The 21,584-nt window shown below is 39.5% G+C and overlaps 1 protein-coding gene across 1 annotated transcript in view; it reads left to right on the top strand.

Moving 5' to 3' along the window:
- Positions 1-21,584, top strand: part of LOC126091972 (inactive dipeptidyl peptidase 10-like) — a 1,178,675-nt gene that overhangs the window by 1,150,034 nt on the left and 7,057 nt on the right. The window contains exon 16 of the mRNA XM_049907324.1: positions 12,834-13,045. Within this exon, the coding sequence (XP_049763281.1) occupies positions 12,834-13,045 (212 nt within the window). The remainder of the gene's footprint in view (positions 1-12,833; positions 13,046-21,584) is intronic.

The raw sequence follows: 21,584 nt of genomic DNA, 5'->3' as shown, positions 1-21,584 counted from the left end.
CATTTCTTTTTACTATAACCTTCAGAGCCCTTTTCACCAGAAGTGAGAGCCCTTTTCACCACAAGTAAGGTTTTATTATCATCATCTTGTCACAAACCTTAGAAATATCATAATGTAGTTTATGTTGAGCACATACAAAAATTTTCGGGAAATGAGGATGTCTGATCTACCATGCAAAAGCTGTTTCTTGAGATTCAGGTGGTAATTTTTCTCACCCAAGAACACTGTAACTTTATTACATGAAAAAGTACCAACACATTAGAGAGAAAGTAGATACAACAGACAACATACAAGTGTGTAGCGGAGCACTGCACTCCAGCCTATACAGTCATTAGTTCTAACAGGAGCACAGACAGCATGCTGCACATGCAACTTCTGTCATACTAGCAGGTCTGGTGGCCTCTAGTGGCCAAATCGAGCACAAACTTCATGAACAAACTGTGAAGTGGTGCACACACAAATTTGGTAGTTGCAGCACTTCCCTTTCTTTACGAAGAAGTAAGCACTGTGTTCACATCCATTTCTTCTGTCATCAGTGTTGGTTGTTGAATCACATGCACAGGATCAGAAGAGGTATGAACACAGACACATACAGTGCCACCCCCTATGACAGATCATATGGTAGAACAGGTGACACTGGCATGGATCCCACTTCCAAGTCCGAGTCCAACCCCATTGAAGGAGGCCGCGGCAAAGGTGTCTGAACAGGCAGTGCCTGCTTTGATGTAGGCAGCAGTGATGCAGGCGGCGGCTGGGAGAGTTTGGGAGCCATGGTCGCGCTTTGGCTCCTGACAGCTGAAGGGAGCACCCTCAGCAGAAGACAGTGTCGTGAAGGCTTGGCAGCAGTGGTCGATAAGATGAGGGCACCGGCCACGATGTAGGAGATAGCCGGGCAGGTGGAAGATGAGTGGATGGTGGAGGCACTCCCAGTGCACAGCTGCCCACATGAGATTGTAGCTAGTGAGAGTGTCCTGACATTCTACCCCCAGCAGTGTGGATGACATAGTCATCAGTCATGGTGACTCTCGATGACAATAAGCCCCCATTTCGGTCAGGGGCCAAAACAATGGGCCCAAACAGCGGTGCCAGGCAAGAAGCATTGCAGCACCAGTGTCGGCAGATGTCCTGACATCAGTTGAAAAAGATGTAGCACAGTCCAGGGCTTACAGGCATGCAACAACTCTGCTGGACTCTTTTCTCCACCAGGGGTAAACCTATTATAACTGAGGAATAGGTGAAGAGCTACTTCCGGTTACACATCCAAAACATATTTTTTCATCTGAGTCTTAAATGTTTGTACAAGTCATTCTGTTTCCCTGCTTGACTGAGGGGGGGATAGGAGGAGCTGTGACATGACAAACACCACTTTTTTTACAAAAATCTTCAAGTTCCTGGGATATGAACTGGGGGGGGGGGGGGGGGGGCATAGTCTGTAACTAACATATGCAGAAGACCTCCCATTGCAAAATTTTTTCACAGAGCTGAAATTGTTGTCACGGCATAAGCATACAGACAGGACACCACATATGGAAACTTAGAATATGCATCAATTACAACAAGCTAATAGAAATTCGAAATAGGTCACACAAATCTACATGAATCACTGTGACAAAGATGCACGGGGGTCCGACTGAGGAGGGGGGGGGGGGGGGGGGGCACAGTGTGAGCAGGCTGTTTCTCCATCAGTGCCTGACTAAAAAACATGTCTGAATGCTAATGCTTTTGTATGTGACACACCTCAATGGTCCACATGTAATAAATGCATAACCTCATGCCAAAGGGTGGGTGGAACTACAACCCAGGGAGCAATGGCCTCTGTAGCTAAAATCACAACTTCGTCCTGAAGAGAAAGATCTGAAGTATGGTCTGGAAGTTTGTCTGGTCAGTCATGCTGCAAAGGATAAAACAGAATCCACAGCTACTGTAGCTGCAGTTTGAATGCTAATAAGAGGAAAACCATCTATAATATTTTCAGCTTCCATGTCCAAATGAAAACAAAGCAATTCCTCTTTATCAAAATGTGGATTTGGAACAATTGGCAAAACCAATAATGTATCAGCATTTGTACGTTGCACCATAGGTCAAAAATGTATCTCATAATTGTATAGTGGCAGGAAGAGGGCCCAGTACCATAAGCAATGTGTGGCCTTGTCCGGCAAGGATGCTGGTGGTTTAAAAAAAGACGCCAGTGGTTTGTGATCTGTGACTGGGTGAAACTTTGATCCATATAGAAAATATGAATTTTTTTTAGAGCATACCGTATTTACTCGAATCTAAGCCGCACTTTTTTTCCGGTTTTTGTAATCCAAAAAACCACCTGCGGCTTAGAATCATGTGCAAAGTAAGCGGAAGTTCTTGAAAATGTTGGTAGGTGCCACCACAACTAACTTCTGCTGTCAAATATATGTAGCACTATACAGGCATGCTTTGCAGGCACAAAGATAAATACTGGCGCCGAAACCTCTGCGTCAGTAAATAAATTAAAAAAAAAAAAGGTGGAAGACGAGCTTTTTTCTCCGCCCCGAGTTTCGCCCACTGCATTTTCATACATTATCTAACGAAGTAAATACAAATTCTGTATTGTTCATCTACAAATGTAGCAGCATTTCAATGTACTATGAAAATCCAACTGGCAAGACTGTTTGGGATGTTTGTCAATATTGCCAACTCTACGTTCTGAATTTTTTCCTACCTGTGAAAAGAGATGGTTACTAATGGGAACTTTTATGAATTGTGAATCACATGCAGTATTCTCTTCACCATAAGAATAATACGAATATAAACATTTTGTCATGTATTCTTTCGTGTTTGCTGCTATCTCATTTAAATCCTGTATGCCTAATAAACTACGAAACTTGAGTGAGACAACAGCAAACGCGGAAGAATATACAAATCATCTCATGTTTATACTCATATTATTCTTATGCCTAATAGTGATACAGTCAGAAATGAAGCGCAGCAATTGACTAGATTTTTAAATCTAAGATGACTCTAATTTCTGTGCAGAATGTAAAGTACTAAAGAGGCGTCTGCAAAGATTTTCAAACGGAGTACAATTTTCACTAAACTCTTGTTTAGAACATCATCTATCATACGCAGTCTATTACTTGGTTCTTGTTGATCATTATCAAAGAAAGCAACAGTGTAAGCAACAACAAATATCAGTCTCTTGCCATTGTTTTGCTAATGAGACGATTTCTCTCTCTCTCTCTCTCTCTCTCTCTCTCTCTCTCTCTCTCTCTCTCTCCCTCCTTTTTTTTAAAAAAAGCATCCAGTATGAATTCACGGGAGTATGTAATTTTGCCTAAAAATGCCTATCAATCCTAGATGGATGTGGGATGTAGCAACACAGCAATAGCCTCAGTATGGTGGCATAATGGTTTAATGCCAGCATGAAACACTTCAAAACCCAAATAAATAATAGAAGGTTGAAAACCTGTGCCTTGTCCACATTGCACTTTAACCCTGTAGACTATAAAACAGAAAATAAAGCATCAGGCTTATGCAAATGCTCTTCTGTAGAAGTACCAGACACTACTATGCATCTAAATAGTTGTCACAGACAGTAACTGATGCAATAAGCTGCTCTAAAAAGTATTGAAAAATAGCTGGTACACTTGCCACACCAGCAGGCAAATACTGGTAATGATATAGTCCAAATGATGTACTGAAAACTAGAAGGTATTTAGATTTCTCATCTAGCTGAAGCTGTAAGTATGCACCTGCTAAGTCAATCTTTGAATAATAATGGCCCCCCTGACAATTTTGCTCGCAGCTGGACAGAGTGACGTAAAGGATAGATATCAATGACTGAATGTGCATTCCTTAATTTTCTTTAATTGCTGCAAAGGCATAATTTACCTGCAGATTTTTTATTATCACCAGTAGTGTTGACCATACACTGGATGAAATAGGCTGAATAACATCAAGAGATTGAAGGTGATCTACTTCTGCTTTTACTTGATCCTGTATTTAAGTGTACTGGGTGAGTCCAGAAAAAATGAGGGCAGGCACACTGTTTTATCATAATATGAGCCTGAAATTCTGTTGCATAAACCAGTCCTGGAGGAAATGAAGAGTAAAACTTGGCACAGAGGTAATGTAACTGTTGATATGGCACTTGATCAGAAAACAAATGCACTTCATCATCGATGGAGAATCTGAAAAGTTTAGAAGCATCCAAACCAAACAGATTTTCTGTTCTGACGTAATGACAAGCATCGGCATGACGATCAAGAACAAAAGAGCAGAGAGGGCTGTGAGATGGCATCATCCAATAGTACACTGACAGACCCCTCTCTAAGACAACACTGAGACAGCCTCTACACAGAGAGAATATAAGTGTCATGCTGCCTAGCTGTGGCCTGAGTTGAAGACTTGCCATCCTCTTAACGCTACAGCAGTGACTTAAGAACTGTATTGTTTTGCTTGCATTGTAATTGTATATACTAAAGAACATTGATTATTAGCATGCCACCATTTGCTTCTGATGCACCTTTGTGAATAAGCAAAGTTAAATAATCTCAATTTACCTTACTGTAATAAACTTTGTTAATACAATTTGCTTGAATTGCTGCCTAGCAATCTGGGAAAGCAGGTTTCCTAGGCACCCTGTATTAGACGAGTGGGCAGAACACAGCATTTTCAGCATAAGCGTTGTCAGCAACTAGGAATGTTGACAACTGAACCATGGCTGTGTAAGTTACAGGTGCAGAAAACTGTCCAAGAATGGGAATCTGTTGTTTGTTATAACTCAACAACCCCCATGACTATGGAGCCAGAGATAGTTCAGTGTATAACTTGCTTGGAAACACCATCACTGCTGACACATTGTTCACATCCATGTTTGTTTCATCCTCACTCAGGTTTGGAAGAGAGTTACATACAGAAGCAATGTGTCCTTTTTTATGTCACCTTATATATGTTGCCCAGCACTTGGGGCATGTGGTCTTTTTGTGTTAAATGAAACAGCATGGGCATGAAGGCAGCAGAGCAAGAGGCTGTTGCTGTTGTGATGTAGACTGATGTTGTCACAAACAACAATTACCTGTATGATGCTGAGACATGTGTTGGACTACCACAATAGCTTCTCCATTCCCTTGTGAACTGACTGAAGGCTGGGAGGGGTGAGAGGAAGTGATTTCTGAAACTTTGGACCATGCTTCTATATGACTATCTGCAGCTTATGAAACTCTAAATGACTCATGTTTAACTCTTCTGAAAATATAGGATTTTCACCCTTTAGAGCTCACTCTTGAACTTTCCTATCAGGAGCAAGACATACAGTTTTGAACCATTTGATTTGCATAGGATTCCTTAGAAACATTTGTCACAAAATTGCAATGATGACTGAGTCCATGTAGTTCTGCTGCCAATCCCCTGTATGACTGTTGAGGCCATTTTTGGCAATGGTAAAACTCCACACAAGCAGCAAAAATGTATGTTTACAGTGATACATAGAAAGTAACACACATCTGATCAGAAGAAAGACTTGAAGGTTCTTGTAAGGGGGTGAACTGACACAACAACTGATATGCATGAGATGAGATCCACAACAAAACAATAGTGTTGCACAAGTTTACATCTGTTGCCCCAAATGTCTGGAAATGTTGTCGCAGGCATTTTTTGTAAACGTCCAGTCTTCTGTTGCATCATTGAAGGCTCAGAACGGCTGAGGATATATTGTTGGCAGGGCTCCACATTGTGCCGACGTAATTGTTAAACAGGAAACACAAAGTGTCAGCACCTGCTGTTGGTCAAGAAAAGATTTAAGCACTGCCTCCATAGAAATTAAACTTAAATGACCAATGACTGAAGTGGAATACATGGTGTTGAATACAGTACTCATCACCAATATGTTCTAACCCAAGAACACTGTAACTTTATTACACAAAAACGCTTAAATACATGACAGACAAAGTAAATATGACAGATAACACACAACTGGCCAGTAGAGCCTTGCACTCTGGCCTATTCAGGGTGATTTTTTCCACTATGTACAAATTCTAGGGATTGATCGATGAGAGGATGTGGAACAAAAAAGGTCTAATGAAATTATGTCCAGAAATTCATGGTTTCCATACTGGAGACTATTTATTCAATCATACATTGTTACAGAGACTGCAGTTTAATATGCACTCTACCATGCAGCCACAGTTACAGTATGTATTGTTCCTCATGAATCATGACCTAGTGCCCTCTCCTGCCATAATAATTGGCAATGTTGTGTCCAATTTACTTCTCTTGCTGACTCACATTGTAGTGGATGTGATACAGTATTGTACTTGATGGTTCCATATTTGAATAGTGGGCTTGCCGACATGGTATTTGCTTAACAAAAAGCAAGTGTCAATGGACTGGGGGGAGGGGGGGGGGCAGCAATGTTGTATCATGAGACCTATCCCTACTGACAACAACCACAGCATTCAATGTTTGCAAAAGTATTTTTTTGTCTGAGACAGGGTCATTCCAGAAAGCAGGAAATCATGAAGGATGCACCCGAAATGAAATGTTCGGACAGCAGACTTGGAGATGTGATAAACACTGTAAAAGGTGATCACCATGTCAGTACCAGGGAGCTGGTCCACCAGTACAGGATAAGCCAGACAACCGTGTGGAACATTCTCCATGACAATTGTTACTACCCATATCACTTACAGTGTTTACAGGGATTATTAGTGACAGACTTTCCACATCAGGAGCAGTTTTGTCACTGGTTTCTTCCCAGGTAACCATGATTCCAAGATTCGTGTCATCCATCTAATTAACAGACAAGGCCACCCCTTTACACGGAGTGATATCTTCAGCTTTCATAAGGCATCTGTGGGGTAGTATGCATAGCCCACATGGTATGGTGGCAGCAAATCATCAGCATCAGTGCAGCTGGTATGTGTGGGTCAGGATAAGTGGTGACCGTATTTTGAAACCAGTCTTCCTTCCACATACCAAACAGGCTGGAATTATAGGTGTTTCTTGAGGGTGAGTTTGCCTCCCGTGCTAAAACAAGTGCCATTGCTGATTCAAAGGGTTATGTGGCTGCTACATGATGGTGCTCCAATCCACTCTCTGGTTAACATCCAGATACATCTCAACCGTGTCTTCCCTGGTTGATGGATCGGATGATGGGGGTCCAGTTGGACGGCCTCCTCATTCACTGGATCTCAATCCATGCAATTTCTGGTTATGGGGCCATCCCAAAAGTATCATGTATGCAGAGCCCATTCTAGATGTGTGGACACTGGAGCAGCATATTCATGTTTCCTTTGACACTGTTCAGATGCAGCCTAGCTGATGTGAATGTGTGACATACAACATGCTATGGCATCTAGACATGTGTGTTGAGGCACATAGAAACCATTTTCAATACAAACACAACTGTGGCTGCATGGTACAGCGCATATTAGGCTGCAGTCTCTTTAACAGTGTATGATTGAATAAATGGTCTCAAGCATGGGAAACATGCATTTCTGGACATAAGTTCATTACACCTTTTTTGTTCCATATCCTCTCATTGATCAGTCCCAAGAGTTTGTACATGGTGGAAAAAATCACCCTGTATACTCTTCAGTTCTAACATGGGTGTAGTAGGCAGTCTGCGCATACAACTGCTGTTCAAAGAGAGAGATGCCTCACATAAATCATTCAGTCTTACAAAACAAACAAATACAGTGAAACCCCTATTTTACATTTTCGTGTGGTACAGATTAAAAAAAAAGTAAAACTGAGGAAAATTCTGAATTGAGGAAAATGTTAAAGTGCCCAAAATATGAGCAAAAATACATGTAATTGACATATATGATTAAAAATTGCATTCCTCTCTGATAAGTTACACAAAATCTGTCTAAATGAAAGAAATTAAATGTACAATACATTTTTTGTACAATAATTTGTGGTAATGAACTTCATCAAGTGCTTGAAAAATCACAGATGTGTAACAGAAACTAAAAACTCATCAAAAAATTGAAATTTGTATCTGGGTACAAGGTAATTGAGCCATTTTCCAACATGCTGTGTCCACAAATTATACACTCAAAATATGAGATTATCCTTTGGGCTCACCCAGAAAAAAGCAAAAATTGATGACCCTGTTGAATTAAACCAAAAACATCACTGCACCTAGGTGTTTAAACCATAAGTGTAAATGTGGACATCTGCTTAATGACATACTTTGTCACCATTCTTGTTATTGTTTAATGCTTTTCTAATGAGCTACTCTTCATTTTCTCACCACCGTTAAAGTGTCATTTTAGACTTGATGAGAGAAACAGAGAAGACAAAAAATGAGTTTACTTTCCCAAATGACTTTACAAGCTTATTAGAAATCAGCTCAGTGAATTTCTGTACGCTGTGCAAAACATAAATTTGAACAACAGCTCAGGTGCTACAGTTTCATTTCATGCACCTCTATCACTGCTACCAACTTTTACAATCTATATTTTGTGATGTGTATGGTGCAAAGTATATACATGAGCAGTGTATGTAGTTGTTGCAACTGTACCATGTCAGATTTGAACACAAAAATCTTTAAAATGTACTACCGTAAAACCCTTGTTCTATTTCTGTGTGACCTCTGTCATAGCACATCATCTGAATTAAAAGTATATTTTTGGCACTTCACAAAATGCGTTCACCCCTACCTGCACTCCCATCACTGAAGGACCACTGCCTCTCTCCACACATCCAGTAGACAAACTCATTTTACGTGTGTTAGTATGGTGTGGAGGCTGCACTGGCTTCTGGATGACTTAACAAGTCACCAGCCAGTAAGAGTTCACTAGCCAGAAATGGGTGACTTTTCCATTATTATGACCAAGCGTATTCTTCAAGACTCGCTGTTTTAACTTAATAGGTTAACAATTGGTGTTGTTGCCAAATACAGTACGTACACTGGGTATGCATGCAAAAAGATGAGACTGAAATATAAGTGGCACAACAAAAGGTAGTGGTTGGGCCTCTTCATCATGTATTGGCTCTGTCCAGAACACTTCGCACTGACTGTCTTGTCATTACATTACTGCTGCGACCTAGCAATAGTTGTACCATAGTTGCACGGTGAATCTAAATGCTGCAAGTTGTGTTGGCAACACCTGTGGCAGTCTGGTTTGGTTGTCAACTTTGGTTGCAAAATTTAACAGCATTCCTTTATTTTTCTATATGTCTCTCACTATCTGTATGTCTATCCTATAATCTTGAGGAAGTTTTACTTGAGATTCATCCTTTTCTGTCATATCTATAACTCCTAGTTTCTTTTTGTTCATAAGAACAATTTGCAATTATCTGTCAACTTTCTAGCACATGTAAACTGTCCATAACTTCACTAACAACAATAAATGTATTACAGATGAACACTCATTGCCAATAATCCATTTTAGGAGCACAGCTGTTATTGAGATCTGTCAGTGGCTAGAAAATTATGAAAAGCAGTGCATTCATTCTGGCTAAGTTTAACCACGTGCTTTTATTCTTTTATTAACACAGACCAAGTTTTCTGAAAGGAACCATCTCTGACAAAAACTTTTTTCCCCACTTTAATTGAGTTGGAAACTATTAACCTTTAGCTCCTAGGGGAAGCGGTACCCAAAAGTATAGACAGGTTATTGGTCATGGACATGTCACAATGTTAGAAGCCCCATATTTACCCTAAAATGGGAAGCGAAAAAACATAAAAATATTTCAGGGAGTATTGATATTGAGATGATGGCTTGCATCATCTCCCAGCAGTCAAACATGAGTTTCATGTATAATAATGTGTCCTAAATTAAAATATTCATTCCTATGAATGAATAACCCACAAACCAGAAATCCACACTCTTGGTAATCAACAGCTTCCTGTACAACATGTTATGTTGACATTCCTTCTTAAAATCCAAACTTTTTCCTGCAAAGAATTTTATATTGTGCCAAGTGTTTAAAAATTCTGTTTTACAAGAGCTTCTCAAATATTTTGCGATGTGATATAACAACAGCATATTATGTAAGTCTCCGAAAGTGCCACTACAAAGAGGTTACCAGGATAAATAAATTAGTACACAGCTCAGACTCACAATATTTGATTATTTTATTACTGATTTCATGGTAATCACTGAAACATTTATTTTGCAGATATCTGACAACATTTAAACTTATTTTTGAGACCTAGCATACACAAGATTTTGTATATAGGACATCCACAACTGAGAGGCATCTTAATTGATTTAAAGAGATCTGCTTCAGTTGTACTACAACTGAATCATATCTCTAAATTAGTTACTTAGCATACAGCTGAATTTTATCAAATTTATTTTGAAATGTAATTTGGGGGTGATTTTCTAGTTAATTATTTACCTTTAAAGAAATTTCCGAAGTGATTTTTCTCTCTCATTTCAAGCAATTATGAATGTATTGTTAGAGGACCTCTCTTTTTCCTGAAAAATACGTTCATTTTGATGTTATAACAGCTTTGCTTTGAATTTCACAATATAATTTGTAATGCAATTAAACCCAATCATTAGCATTGCCCACTGGTGTTCCGAAAAGTATTTTCTTAGTTTTGTATGATATTCTGGTGCAATTTTAATCCAAGAATTAGTAGCATTTGATGTAATGATACAGTATTATTTTTAGAAGATAAAATTTCCACTTAGTAATACTTCATTCCATCTAGAAGTTAAAATGTTTAATAAACAACTCATTTCATGAATAACTTAAAATTACTATCTGGAGTCCTCTATATTGCAACTATTACTATTTGCTCTCCATGAATTTCTACTAGTGTAGCAATTGCAAAATCTAGTAAATCTTGTATCTGCATCCCTTCCTAAGGCAAGCAGTAAATCCACTTTTCTCCATATCTGACCTCCAGTAATTGGATGCCAAGCTATATTCATCTATATGCAGCATACCTGTTTCGATTATTAAGTAATCATCAGACATTTCAGGAATGTCTGACAGTAAGATTGTGGCCTGCAGTCTCTTCCAGTAGTAAAACATTAGTCCCTTGCCTAATAGAGTATTGTAAACAGATATATTTGTTCTATTTATAATAGAATATGAGAGGAATCAGGAACCTTTTTATTTTCTCAAAACCGATGAATTGTGCCTGGATAATCTGCAAAGCAAATAATCCTCACACCCCCACCTTACACACACACACACACACACACACACACACACACACACAGAGAGAGAGAGAGAGAGAGAGAGAGAGAGTGAGTTAACTGCATACTTCACATGATTTTGTAATCTATTTCACTTTAATCAGTTAGTTAGTTTCATGTTACTAAATTGTAATGATGCTGAACAAGTCTTTATACATTCACATCGCAAATTAATTTGTAAAGAAGGGTGCTTGCTAAACATTTTTAGGCTTTAGTGATTCCTACCCACCACTTTTTACACAATACAACATTAGAAATTCTTCTGTGGAACAGAAGGAGTTGTCAAGGACAAACTTTTTCAGTTTGTTTTCAAATTTTACTTTACTGCTTGTCGGACATTTTATATCACTGGGTAAGTGATCAGAAATTTTTGTTGCAGCATCGTGCGCCCCTTTTTGTGCTAAAGATAACGTTAATTTTTCCTTCCGATATTGTAATTATGTACATCATTGTTCCATTTGAACTATTGTGGATTATTTTCAACAAAGTTCATGAAGGAATAAGTATAGTCCAATGATACAGTAATAAGAGAGTGCTCAATTCCTTAAATAGATGTCTACAAGATGATCGTGGATGAGCACCACATATTACTCTTACAGAACATTTTTGGGCAATGAAGACTTTCTTTCTTAAAAATGAGTTGCCTCAGAACATTATTTCATATGACATTGAATGAAATTATGCAAAATTGTTAACTTACTGATTTATTTCTGTACGAGATCTGCAATGATTCTAAGTTGTGCTTTTCCCAGTTTAATTCTCATCAATATGGACACCTCAGAATTTTGAAGTTTCCACCCTATTTATTATTTCCTCACCATGTGTTAAGCTTTTGACAGGTGTAACACTCCTAGATGTGCAGAATTGAATATACTGTGTCTTTTTAAAATGGGGGGTGAAAGCATTCACAGAACACCACTCAATGATACTTTTAAGAACATTGTTTACTGGGTCTTTTATTTTTGTGTGTATGCTTTGAATGACTGTAACACTACCCATCTGCAAAAACAACTAATTCTGCTTGTTGAGTATTAAATGGAAGATCATTTAAGTATATGAGGAACATAGGTGGACCTAAGAATGGGGAACTGATAAGTGATTTATCCCCAGTCAGAATTACACCCCCAGACTATATTGGATAAATTACTACATACAACTACCTGCATTCTTTTGCTTAGATATGACACTGTCCATTGGTTGGCTATATCATCAGTCCCATAAAACTTCAATTTATCTCAGAGAATACTGTGATTTACACAGTCAAATGCTTTAGATAGGTCGCAGAAAATACTAACCAGCAGTATTGTATTATTTAACATATGTCAAATTTGGTGAGTGGTGAATGTGTTCTCAGTAGAACACCACTTCTGAAACCCAAACTATGATTTGTGTTGGATATCACTGTTGCTAAGAATATTTCACCTTCTCAAAAATTTTGTAAAATGATGTCACCTATAACCGGTTGGTAGGTACTGATATTTTCCTTATCAACTTTCTTAAAGGGGAGTTTAACAATGGCATATTTCAGCCTCACTGGAAAAATACCTTGAGTTAATGCTCCATTACATATTTCAGATAAGATAGGGCTTATTATAAGGGAACAAATCTGTAGTTCTCTATTAGACACACCATCAAAAGGAGATGAGATTTTGTTGTTGAGAGAATGTACAAGCGTCATGAGCCCTGTATCATCCACAGATTCTGCATACTCAGAGCGATACATGGGCTTGCCAGAGGGAGAGGACAACTACCTAGGATATGAAAAAGCAGATGTAACAAAAAGAGCAGGAAATCTTCAAGACAAAATGTTCTTGTTAATTCATGGAACAGCAGATCACACTGTGCATTACCAACAGAGTATGTTGCTTGTACGAGCACTAACAAAAGAAGGAGTGCTCTTCAGGCATCAGGTAAGCTAGTATATCAATTAACTAAATAAAATCCATATTTTTGCTTTAAGTACATTAATGTAAAGGGAGTGTTGTGTTTGTGAATTCAGATTCATACTTAAATAAATAAAACAGTTACTGTCATGGGGCAATGATTTTATTTCATTTGGATGACTGATTACTTTGCTCTAATTAATTATTTTAGCACCATGTCACTGTGTAACATATTAGTGGAGAAAATTTCTCAGCAGTCACTTTTTACATTATCAAATTTATTCATTACCGGGTGCACATCCAATTTTACTGCATAAAACTAGTAGGCATTCTCATATTCTCTCTCAGCACTGGCATACTCTTTTCATTTGTGGCTACTGAAATATTCAAAAGATGCACTGTAGACACTACTTGCATATCTCTCATGTGTGAAGTTAGAGCATTTGATTGTTTCATGCTTGCCACCATATGTACATTAACCATTGACTCCTTAGCTTCTGTTTCTACATCTTTCCTGTCTTTAATCACATATAGTTCACTAATTAACCCCTTTTTACATGCAATGTAATGAAAGAATTGTTTTCGTGCATTAACTTACTTACAGAAGCAACAACAAACACTATAAATGTGACATATCAATAGGCACAGTACAGTATCCAACATTTTGTGACACACTGCCAAGCATGGATTAGCATAACTGCTATATTTAACAATATAGATATTATAGTAATGATATATAGCTAGAAATGACTTTGTAAACTGCTTTGCAGTGAAACAACCAGTGAACAGAATACTGTGCAAACTTACAGCTGTGATGCAAATTGCTGCATAAATCATTTATTGCTATGCAGAATGCTTTGTTAAACCATGATTTAACACTGCACTTAACATGAACACTTAAGTACAGTGAATATCATTGCATCTCAAAGGGCACCAATGAGAGTTTAAGAGGGTTGATAATGATGTTATTATTTGGCTGTCTTTAGGTTATTCTATTTGTTTCAGCATTATATCAATGTATATTTATACTCAGTGGGCAACAAGTAAGGTTTCCTGGAAAACAAAAACATTTAAGGCAGTGAAGTAATGTCAAAGTTGATTACTACTTATATTTTCACATGTATTAAAGGTTAGCCACATATCCAGGATTTCTCATTATTTTTGTGTCTCCTTTATCCCTCCAATACAAGTGAGATGTTATCAGGTCTATTACCAATTAGCTGATGACTCTGAAAGCCTTTGGATATTATGCTAGTTTCAGACTTTTTTACTGGCTCCACTATCACCATCTTCCCACCCCTATGAATGGGTACTGAGAAGGGTACCAGTGCCCTCCATGACATTGGTTACCACCTTGTAGCATTATGAGCATGTTTCTTGGTAACAAAAGTATATAAGTGGAGCAGACACAGACAGGGATAGCAAAGATAAGTGCTGCAAATGGGAAATCCATTGAGACAAGCAACTTTGACAAGAGGAAGATTATTACTATTATCATTATTATTATTATTATTATTATTATTATTATTATGCACAGCATGTGAACAAACAAAGCCAATGGTCTTGCTGCAGTGGTAACATCAGTTCCTGTCAGATCCCTGAAGTTAAGCACTGCTGGGCTGGGCTAGCACTTGGATGGGTGACCATCTGGTCTGCCAAGTGCTGTTGGTAAGCAGGGTGCACTCAGCCCTTTTGAGACAAACTGAGGAGCTACTTGATTGAGAAGTAGCAGCTCCAGTCTTGTAAACTGACATACGGCTGGAAGAGTGCTGTGCTGACCACATGCCCCACCATATCAGCATCCAATGATGCCTGTAGGCTGAGGATGACGTGGTGGCCGGTCAGTAACATTTGGACTTCATGACCTGTCCAGGCAGAGTTTAGTTTATGTGAATGAGTGAGCACCTACGGAAAGAAGTAGAAGGACAGTGAAACTACCACTACGTGCTAAATGGTTGGACGTCCATCACAGGACGTGAGGTTCAGAAGTTTGTCTGCTCTGTAAAGTAGGATAGATGTTGATCTGTGGCATCTTTGGTGAAAGGACACAATGCTGGTGCACACACAAGTGTTTCAGAGGACACCATTCATCGTACATTGTCGAACAGCGAGCTCTCCAGCAGACCACCCCTAAGTGTATATATGCTGAGCCAATGACATCATCAATTAGAATTGCAGTGGGCATGGCACCATTGGGATCTGACTGTAGATCAGTGCAAATGTGTTAGCTGTTGAGGTGAATCACATTTTTGCTACACTTGGTCGATGGTCATCTCCACAAATGCCATCATCGAGGTGAACAGCTGCTCAAAATGTGCAGCACGCCACAGACACAGGCTGGCGGAAGCAGTATTATGCTACGGGAGACATTCTCCTGGGCTTGCATGGAACCTGTGGTAATAATTGGAGACATACAGACAACTGCAAACCACCTGCTTTCCTTCATGCTTGATGTCTTTCCCGAATGCAATGTCATATTTCAGCAGTATAATTTCCCATGTCTTGGAGCCAGAACCGTGCTACAGTGATTTGAGGAGCATCATAGTGAACTCACATTAATGTGCCAATGACCAAATTTGCCTGGTGTAAACCCTAAAAAGCCCATCTGAGTCACCATCGGGTGCCATCACCGCATACAGAAATCAGTAGCCCATTATTTATGTGAATTACATGACTTGTGGGTAGACATATAATGCCACATACCTCCACAACCTGGTACAGTTTGTTGAAAATCACCAAACAATAAAATGAGTTTGCCACGAAAGAGCTATTTACTTCCTTTCAAATATTAAAATCCGAGGAATGTACGATGAAGCACATCAAATGGTTTCTTGTGCACCATAGTACTTTTGTTCCATACAATGAGTTGACATGATATGAGCACTTTGCCGATCCGAGAATTTTTGTTGATATTGCATTTTGATATTTCAGTGATTTGCATATTCATTGGCAATTTCAGTGCTGAATGTGCTGTTTGGCCACCAACCAGAAACACTGACGCAGTTCTGGGTGATGCGATTGCTAGTGCAATATTTTCTTTGTTACTGTGTATTTGCCAAAATAAGTTAAATGATAGAAGTTTTGCTTATGCCTCTGGGTGTATCTTGGAAATACAATATGTTGCTTTGCCTTGTAACTGCATGCATAATTCTGTCATAAGATATGCATTTTTGTGTAACCAATTTCAGAAGATTTGTGTAAACAATTGTACCCACTTCATAAACATCAAAATGTATTTCTTGTTGTAAATAATGATTGAAACGATCTTTTGCAAATCAGTCCAGCACAGTCATTCCCAACAGCTCCAGTGCTTTGTTAGCAATTGCCAAACATATTAATTCAATCAAAACTGATCATTATACACATTTGGTGAAACACATTTGGTGTGAATCAGATATCCAAATTATGGTTCGTAGCACATTGATGAAGTAGGACATCTTCACTCATTTCATCTTTCCCATTCATCTTTTGGATTGGATGGGAAGCATGCTGTCAATATGACTGCAAATAAGGTGTGCATCTATTTTGGTTGAATAGTATTCAATGCATCAGCAAGTTAAGTGTCCCAATGATGCATCATTATCAGTCAGACTTAATTCTTGGCAAGCTTCACAACAAGTACAACATATTTTACTGTTCTCAATTCTTAGAAGGATGTCAGTTCACATACATTGATTAACAGTAATCACAATACAATCATTCTGCATTATTTGTGCGAATAATGTACAGATGCAAACTTCCTGGCAGATTAAAACTGTGTGCCAGACCGAGACTCGAACTCGGGACCTTTGCCTTTCGCGGACAAGTGCTCTACCAACTGAGCTACCCAAGCATGACTAACGCCCCGTCCTCACAGCTTTACTTCCCCCAGTACCTCGTCTCCTACCTTTCAAACTTCACAGGAGCTCTCCTGCGAACCTTACAGAACTAGCACTCCTAAAAGAAAGGATATTGCGGAGATATGGCTTTGCCACAGCATGGGGGATGTTTCTAGAATGAAATTTTCACTCTGCAGCAGAGTGTGCACTGATATGAAACTTCCTGGCAGATTAAAACTGTGTGCCAGACCTAGACTCGAACTCAGGACCTTTGCCTTTCATGGGCAAGTGCTCTACCATCTGAGCTACCTAAACACAACTCACGCCCCGTCCTCACAGCTTTAATTCTGCCAGTACCTCATCTCCTACCTTCCAAACTACACAGAAGCTCTACTGTGAACCTTGCAGAACTAGCACTGCTGGAAGAAAGGATATTGCAGAGACATGACTTGGCCACAGCCTGGGGGATGTTTCTAGAATGAAATTTTCACTCTACACTCTACAGACAAGGTATTGGCGGAATTAAAACTGTGAGGACGGGGCGTGAGTCATGCTCGGGTAGCTCAGTTGGTAGAGCACTTGCCAGCAAAAGGCAAAGGTCCCAGGTTCGAGTCTCAGTCCGGCACACAGTTTTAATCTGCCAGGAAGTTTCATATCAGCGCACACTGCACTGTACAGTGAAAATTTCATTCTAGAAACATCCCCCAGGCTGTGGCTAAGCCATGTCTCCACAGTATCCTTTCTTCCAGGAGTGCTAGTTCTGCAAGGTTCGCAGGAGAGCTTCTGTGAAGTTTGGAAGGTAGGAGATGAGGTTCTGGTGGAATTAAAGCTGTGGGGATGGGGCGTGAGTTGTGCTTGGGTAGCTCAGTTGGTAGAGCACTTGCCTGTGAAAGGCAAAGGTCCCTAGTTCAAGTCTTGGTCCATCACACAGTTTTAATCTGCCAGGAAGTTTCATGTCAGTGCACACTCCATTGTAGAGTGAAAATTTCATTCTAGAAATGCACACAGGTCAGTCATATATAAATTGGAATGTCCTGCTATACATTGTTTGCAATGATGAAACTTGTTCAGTGAAGCATTCCGTGTGTAATATGTTGGCACTTCAGGGTAACATAACATCTTAGCAAACATATTATCCCATCACTGTGAGAACAATGCAGTTAATGTTGTTGGCAGTGGTGACAATGCTTTTGCATGTATGTTTTATGTTGTAAAGTACGCACACTTCCCATTTTCAAGGTCTACTGCCAAATGACAAACTATTAGCTGTTGTTCATAGATTTCAAATGATAAAATGCAACATACTGCTTCATTGCTACTAATGTAGCATCCCAGGTGATATTGGTAAATTTCATAGACAGATACTGCTACATTTCCCACTCCAAAAACTGCCTTACCACTGTCTTTACTGGTATGTTTTCAAATGCACTTGATCAGTTCCTCCAAATTGCTCAGCATTCATGTGTGCTTCATACATTTACAAGGATAATGGTGATTACAGTACAACCCAATTATTATCAACTTCAACATCAATGTGTCATGCTTCAGAAGTGATGGCTTTGCTGTTGTCTTCAGTTGATCATTGATAATACAGTGGATACCCATCATTTCTAATGATATTCTCAGCAATTGTGCCTTGGGTAGCATTTTGTGTGTTTTCCATCAGCCATTTATGATGAATTATTGTTGAGTAAGTCACATGGGCTATGATTCATTTGGTGATGACTTCAAATAAGTCTGAATAAATACTGACATCTGGTATTTCTGCTGCGATGACTTAATTAATTTGATGTGATGTGTCTTTTTCAATCAACTAACTCAAAATGTGCGCATATGGCAACTTCCTCTTTTATCACTCACTGGAATACATCCAACGGCATGTCTCACCAAAAACATGATGCTTTACAATGAAATCCATTAAAGATTTCAGTTTTTATTTGAACACACTTGGATAAATATCACAATGAGCTGATGACTGTCCAGTTAGCAAAAGTTACTTTATTTTATCTTACAATTGGGGTGGCCATATGCATGAACATGTGCCATTGCATCTTGTGTGTATTCATGCATGACCCATGGATTTCCTGTAAACGTGGCCATCAGTGAGTGGAACATACCTTGGTTTTATTTAATTGAAAATAGAAAAAAAATTCAGTTTTTATTTTTGCATATGTATCAACAATGTATTGATTGTACAGTTGCTGACATTTTACAACATTTTCAACATTTTCACAAATCAATATGAATAGCCACTGAGTTTCCTGTTCATTTGTTTATCTCTTTGTGGATTTCTCATTACAATGTTGAAATGATAGCTACTTCCTTCTCCTTGCCAAAATTATTGTATCATGTTGTGATGGTTGGGTTCTAAAGGCAGAAAGCACAGAATGAGAGAGACAACAATAGTTAGGTAAAAATCATTTACTTAAATCAGTCGGTTGAAGAACACTAGTGTATTCAGATTCAATACAATAGCAAGAATGTCCAAGTCCTTACTCAAGTGTGTAATAATGTAATCACTAAGAAAGAGACTGAGTACTCCCAGGTGTATATCACAGTACTGAAGTGGGCTGATGATAGCTTGTGGCGGCATCTTATACACTCCCACAGCAGCACTACCAGCACTGGCTGAGAGAGGGCATGTGGCCTTTGGTTGGTGGCCATCGGTTGCTCTATGGCTGCCTCTGGATAGGGTACTAGGAATTTCTGGTGCCCACCTGTGAATTACAAATAGACACACCTGGTGTCATTTCTGTGGTGAACAACCCTATATTCCTCCCCCAGAAATCTCTTCACTGTTGTCATGTACTAACATTGCTGGTAACAACAGGAACGGGTGGGAGGCAGTCGGGGGAAGGGGGGGGGGATTGAGAGTTGGAAGCAGGTGTCACTGAGGAGGCAGGAGCTGGAACAGTGGCTGATGGCAAGTTACTGACCTCATCTCCCCCCCCCCCCCCCCCCCTTGTGAATGTGATTGGGAACACCAGCCGAGATAAATTTGATTCCAGGGATGGAGCAACTTTTGGAACTGGCGATGATGCAACAGTGACTGGTGGGTCCTCGGAGCCATACAGCAAAGTGGCGGTATGTAGAGGACCAGACCTCTGTGGCTGGGGCTGCTGACTCTGTGGTGAGAGCAGAGTTGGCACCACCATATTCACATCCATGGGCTCTCCGTCCAGTAGCACACGACATGATAGAAGCGAGAGCAGCTAGGGCTGCAAAATCCTGTAGGATTCCACATCTGAAACCAAGAAATCTGTGGGAGGACCACACAGCTGACAGGAGTGGAACTGATTCTGATGCCACATGTGCAGCCCAGTCGAACCCAGTCAAATCAGCCAAAGACTTGAATGATGACGCCCCATTCCCAGTATCTGTTTTGGCCAAAGACTCTGAAAAATACATGATCATTGAACTTAAATTTAGTATGTTGCAGAGGAAGGACCAACTCATGTGGTGGATGCAGCATTACTTTGTATCAGTGTCTGTGCAGTAGCTCTGCAGGTAACTTGCCACTGTGTGGCTGGGAATCATATGAGGATAGGAAAATCACCAGGGCTTGCTCCCATGTGTGGGAGGTACATAAATTTTACATTTGTTGCTTAAATGTTCTCACAAAGTGTTCTGCTTCACAACGTGTCACATGTTGAATGTTGTTGGAATTCAAAAGTGCTTTAAGTCTGCCAATGTAAACTGTGGTCCATAATCTGAGATTATCAGATGTGAGAGTTTTTTGCCATTGTGGTCTGTTGCTTTGGTTTCACAAATGGAAATTTGCCTTAAGTGTTCAAAACAATCAGCCCACAAAATCAACGTATAGTCATCGCCAAGGGGCACTGGGCTTGGACCAATCAAAGAAATTGGAGGTGGAGAAGCAGCCTGGTGCTCTGCACATGTCTGACAAAGTAAAATGAGTCAGTCACTGTTTTCAAGGTTCACCATTGACTTAAAATCAACATACAATCTTAATTTGCTACATAGTTTTGTATGATTATTGGAGTAGATGCTCGCTGACTAGCTGCTACTGTAGTGACTACACCTTTGTCCTGCCAGGTCAACAGTTGTTGTGTCATTTGATCACTGATTGTCTGAGAGACAGACCATGCCCAATAAAATTGAGGTTACCCATTTTCCCTCATTGTAAATGAGCTTTCAAATCAGTTGTTTTGCCCAGGCCAGAAATGTGAGGAGAGTCAAAAACTAACACAGTATTATCATAAGAGTCCTACAAAGCATTTAATTCTAACACTTGCTTCAAACTTGTGTCCAAATACTTCAGTATTTTTTCACTGAGTGTAGGGACAGACACATTCTGGGTGACAGAATCTCAAATCATGTCATAACTGTAATATTTACCATATTCACAATTAAACTTGCAATGCATAATCAGGCCTTGTAAATCAGCTACACACTGGCTGTAAGTTTGATGAGGTTATCTACATAATCTGAAAAACTTGTAAGGAGCAGCAGCCATGTTCACTTCATCATTAAAGTACTTGGTTAACATCAAAATCAAGTTATCATTGTCTACACTTTCTAGGTGGGTGTTGGAAAAAGTTTACATCCCAGCCTGTATACTGCAACACCTACCATTGCCAGAAATGTCATTTTCTGTCCATACCTTGAATATGATGTGCAATGAAGTTGGTATCAAGCTGAGCACAATATTCAAACCAGTCTTCCTGCTGTGCACTGAATACCTGGAACTGTGGTGCACAGACAGACAGTGCTTGTGGTGGCGCTGC

The sequence above is a fragment of the Schistocerca cancellata genome, chromosome 7 (assembly GCF_023864275.1).
Source record: "Schistocerca cancellata isolate TAMUIC-IGC-003103 chromosome 7, iqSchCanc2.1, whole genome shotgun sequence".
Classification (NCBI taxonomy): domain Eukaryota; kingdom Metazoa; phylum Arthropoda; class Insecta; order Orthoptera; family Acrididae; genus Schistocerca; species Schistocerca cancellata.
Note: the sequence above shows the minus strand (reverse complement) of the source record. Positions and strands in the feature narration are given on the sequence as shown.